The 5033-nt window shown below is 40.6% G+C and overlaps 1 protein-coding gene across 2 annotated transcripts in view; it reads left to right on the top strand.

The window, feature by feature from the left end:
* Nucleotides 1–3956: 3956 nt before the first annotated feature.
* The window catches only part of LOC107717316 (ankyrin repeat domain-containing protein 50-like), a 22466-nt gene continuing 21389 nt past the window's right edge, over nucleotides 3957–5033 (top strand). For both annotated transcript variants that reach the window (XM_016524018.1, XM_016524019.1), the window contains exon 1: nucleotides 3957–4417. In XM_016524018.1, coding sequence (XP_016379504.1) covers nucleotides 3957–4417 — 461 coding nt within the window. The remainder of the gene's footprint in view (nucleotides 4418–5033) is intronic.

Genomic DNA, 5033 nt, shown 5'->3' with positions numbered 1-5033 from the left:
AAGTTTCCGTTAAAAACAATAGTGTCTACAGTGATTACTACCGCTGTAAAACTCTGGTAACTTATTAGCATTAGCAGCTACTGTCCTCAGAAAGAGAGTAAAGATATTTGACAGATTTTAAAACTTCCTGTCAAACTCTGTTTTATAGAGATCCCATATTAATTTCCCGTGATTTTTCAGTAGTAGCTGTGGTGATCAGGCTTTGTTGGTTTTATTATTTGTCGACAGCCATGACTTGACATTTTTCCATTTGGAAACTCTGGCTGTGTGACAAAACCTAGTCAGCATTTTTAGGCTAACGTTATAGTGAATCACCAATACTTTTGGTGCATCATTAACGTTTTGAGGCATCAAAAGATCCGTTGTCAATCATCAATATTTTTGGGGCATCGTAGGATCCATTGTCTTTTTGGGTCATCAAATTATCATTGTCAGTCACCAATATTTTGGGGTATAATTTGTGAATCAACAGCATTTTGGGGGCATTATAAGATCCATTGTCAACCACACTAGTATTTTTGGGTCATCAAAGTATCATTGTCAATCACCCATATATATATTTTTTTTTGGGGGGGGGGGTCATTTGTGAATCAACAGCATTATAATATCCGTTGTCAATCACAAATATTTTTGCAGTGTAAAAGTAGTTGTCAATCACCAATATTTTTTGGGCATTTATGAATATCAACACTTTTGGGGCGTCGTAAGATCCATTGTCAAACACCAATATTATTGGGGTGTAAAAGTTAAATTGTCAATGACCATTATTTTTTTGGGTCATAAAGTTCAATCGTCAATATTTTTGGGGCATCAAAGTATCAATCATTGTCAATCCACAACATTTTAGGATATCAAATGTAGCTTTTATTCCAAGTCTTTGCTAAGATAACCTAAAATGCTGCTGACTCACGAGCTGCTTGATTCTCCCGCACTTATTGGAGTGTTTGTGTTTCTCCTCGCACTTGGCTCAGTATTTGCATATGTTTCAGTGGTTCGTTGCTCTTTTGAATGTTGGCCAAAGTGCTTGCTGCATGTGTATTTCATGCCAAATGAAGAAACCTATGATGCTCTAGAATTACAATTTAGGTGGTCAGCACCTAATATAGTGGTTTTACACAAGTATAAAGTCAGCATGACCCTGTGTTTACAATCTATTTTGCTGATAATTTAGGAGGGATTGATAAAATGTCAAGAGATCAAGCAAGTTATTATGAAGAACATGTTTTTCATTGATCATTTACATTTATGCATTTGGCCGATGCTTTATCCAAACCAACTTGCATTGCGTTCAGTGTAAGTTGATCAGTTCATGCATTCTCTTGGGAATCAAACCCATGACCATGGCATTGCTAGTGCCATGCTACAAGAATATTCACTGATTCAAAAGAAATCAAATGTAGCTGTATTCATTGCTACATTTGAAATCAAGAGGGATTGATGGCATTTCAGAGGTTGCACAAGTTATTAAATTGATTAAAGATTATGAACACAAACATGCTTTTTATTAATTGGTCATTTGCATTATGCATTTGGCCGATGCTTTATCCAAAGTGATGTACATTGCATTCGGTCTATGCATTTGATAACTTTGAACCCATTCCTTCCCAGTTCATTGAACCCATGACCATTATGTTGCTAGTGCCATGTTTGAGCAACAGTTTGAGTCCTTGCTGATTGTTCATAAAATGCTATCTATCGAATGTATAATCAAATAAAAGTTCTGCACAACAGAGGTTTTGGGGCATCATCAAATCAACATTTTTTAAGACATTAATTAGCTTTCAGAGGTGGATCAAGTTATTAAATGTTGATGAATATTTATGAAGGCAAACATGTTTTTCATTAATTTTTTAATTTGCATTTATGCAATTGGCCAGTGCTTTATCTAAAGCATCATACTTTGAATAAATTATTAAAATGTAAATGTACTTTGCACTTGATTTGTACTTTTGACCAGGGGCCAGTTGCATAAACTTACCCACCATGTTAAGACTGTGTCTTAAGAACTAGTTTGACCAACTAGCAGTTGCCAAGTGGTAATCAGTCATAACTGAATTAAAAAAGTTATGACCAGTCTTGAAGAAAAAAATTAGATTGCTAACTTTTTAAGACTAGTCTAAACAATTTATGCAACCGGCCCCAGTTCAAGTTATGACCATTGCATTGCTAGTGCCATGTTTGAGATGATTGTTCACTGTAACGGGTGTTACAAGTAAATGGTGTGAATTATATGTTGGCTTTAATGGTGACTGTGCTGTTTGTTTCAGGGTGTTTCATCAGTCCACTAAAGCCGCATTATGACAACACTGTGGTCTCAGAGACACGGATGGATTTGATGGAGACCTCGCTGTGTAGGTTGTGAGGATTCAACCCCATCGCCTTCAGCGTCCAGTTCTGCAGTCCACTGGTCCTCTGTGTTCATCAAAGGGAGGAACGGTCACTCAGACTCATCGTGATGATGAACGGGTGTCTACACGGAAGCCCTCTCAGGGTTTGAGCATGCCCAGTAACGTCTGAGCGCCGCTTTTGACCCGCAGGACACAGATCATGGCCCAGACGAGTCTGCTGCAGGGCAAACGCTTCTACTGCCGCGAGTGGGTCTTCCACAAGATCCAGCACTGCCTTCAGGAGAAAACCAGCAACCTCAGCGCTCCGGGAACTGCAGAGCCGCTCAACCCCGTCAGCGGGGCGGGGAAGGGCGGCTCGTGGGGCGTCCTGCTGGTCGGCGGTCCCGGCAGCGGGAAGACGGCTCTGTGTACGGAGTTACTGTGGCCCAGTTCGGTTCACGGCGTCCACCGAGGCCTGCACCAGCACTGCTTGGGCTTCCACTTCTGCCGGGCCGAGGACTCGGACACGCTGTGCGTGAGCGGCTTCGGCTTAATTTGTGAATCAACAACATTTTTTGAGGCATTGTAAGATCTTTTATCAATCACCTATATTTTTGGGGTGTCAAAGTATCAGTGTGAATCACCAATAATTTTTGGGGCATAAAGGTGTAAATCATTGTGAATCCACAACATTTTAGGACATCAAATGTAGCTTATATTCCAAGTCTTCCCTAAATGTGGTGATACAAGGGGCAACATTTAGGGAAATTTCCGTCTAAAGTATCCAGATGGAAATGTGTTGCCCATTCTCAAGGGGAAAGTGCCCAAGTAACATCGACACTGCTCAAAATGTTGCCCCGTGTATCATCACCTTTAGATTCCCTAAAAGGTTGCTGACTCACGAGCTGTGCTTGATTCTCCTGCACTTATTGAGTGTTTGTGTTTCTCCTCACAGTTGGCTCAGTATTTGCATATGTTTCAGTGGTTCGTTGCTCTTTTGAATGTTGGCCAAAGTGCTTGCTGCATGTGTATTTCATGCCAAATGAAGAAACCTATGATGCTCTAGAATTACAATTTAGGTGGTCAGCACCTAATATAGTGGTTTTACACAAGTATAAAGTCAGCATGACCCTGTGTTTACAATCTATTTTGCTGATAATTTAGGAGGGATTGATAAAATGTCAAGAGATCAAGCAAGTTATTATGAAGAACATGTTTTTCATTGATCATTTACATTTATGCATTTGGCCGATGCTTTATCCAAACCAACTTGCATTGCGTTCAGTGTAAGTTGATCAGTTCATGCATTCTCTTGGGAATCGAACCCATGACCATGGCATTGCTATAGTGCCATGCTACAAGAATATTCACTGATTCAAAAGAAATCAAATGTAGCTGTATTCATTGCTACATTTGAAATCAAGAGGGATTGATGGCATTTCAGAGGTTGCACAAGTTATTAAATTGATTAAAGATTATGAACACAAACATGCTTTTTTATTAATTGTTCATTTGCATTTATGCATTTGGCCGATGCTTTATCCAAAGTGATGTACATTGCATTCGGTCTATGCATTTGATAACTTTGAACCCATTCCTTCCCAGTTCATTGAACCCATGACCAAGATCATGGCCCAGACGAGTCTGCTGCAGGTCAACCGCTTCTACTGCCGCGAGTGGGTCTTCCACAAGATCCAGCACTGCCTTCAGCAGAAAACCAGCAACCTCAGCGCTCCGGGAACTGCAGAGCCGCTCAACCCCGTCAGCGGGGCGGGGAAGGGCGGCTCGTGGGGCGTCCTGCTGGTTGGCGGTCCCGGCAGCGGGAAGACGGCTCTGTGTACAGAGTTACTGTGGCCCAGTTCGGTTCACGGCGTCCACCGAGGTCTGCACCAGCACTGTCTGGGCTTCCACTTCTGCCGGGTCGAGGACTCGGACACGCTGTGCGTGAGCGGCTTCGTCCGCGGCCTGGTGTCTCGGATACGCCAGTCGGGACTCGTGCCAGAATACGAGGAGAAAGTGAGCGAGCCGGCGGTCCAGAGCGCACTACAGCCGGGAGAGTGTGAGAGAAACCCAGCTGAGACGTTCAAGAGGTGAGCAGCATTCGTTTAGCATTCAGAAGAGTAGATCTTTGATTTACAGCTTCAGATGAGGTGGTGTAGTGGTTAAAGCTCAGCGCTTTAAGGCTTAATTAATGAACTACTGTACCTTCATCGTGTCTCTGATCAAGACACCGAACCTCTGGTTACTACAAAAGTAGAGCACTATGATAAAAATGAAAAAAACCTCCAAAATAGTTCAGATTTCATAGGCCCCTAAAAATAAGAATTTTGTTAAATGTTTAATACATTGATTATACATTTTAGGTTTCATGATTTCAAGTAGTTAAAAATACTTTTTGACATGTATTTTGTACAAAAATATTATTTAACTATTAAAAGAATTCTGAAAAATTTAATTATCTATTGAATTCATAATCAAATGAATCTGTGTATTTTCCTAAATATAATGTATTTTTTCTGGCTGTTGACAGTATTTACTGAGAGATAAAAAGAGAAATGAAAAATCCCCTCTGGAAAAACTTTCAACTCTAATGTGACAACAAAATCAGATAAGAACTTTGAGCTTGGCTTTATCCAAAGTTCAGATTTCTGTTCTGGAAATGAGTGCATATTTAATTAGATATTGCCTTATTTGCATAAATAAAGA

This window comes from Sinocyclocheilus rhinocerous, unplaced genomic scaffold (assembly GCF_001515625.1).
Source record: "Sinocyclocheilus rhinocerous isolate Xijiao unplaced genomic scaffold, SAMN03320098_v1.1 scaffold149, whole genome shotgun sequence".
Lineage (NCBI taxonomy): Eukaryota > Metazoa > Chordata > Actinopteri > Cypriniformes > Cyprinidae > Sinocyclocheilus > Sinocyclocheilus rhinocerous.
Note: the sequence above shows the minus strand (reverse complement) of the source record. Positions and strands in the feature narration are given on the sequence as shown.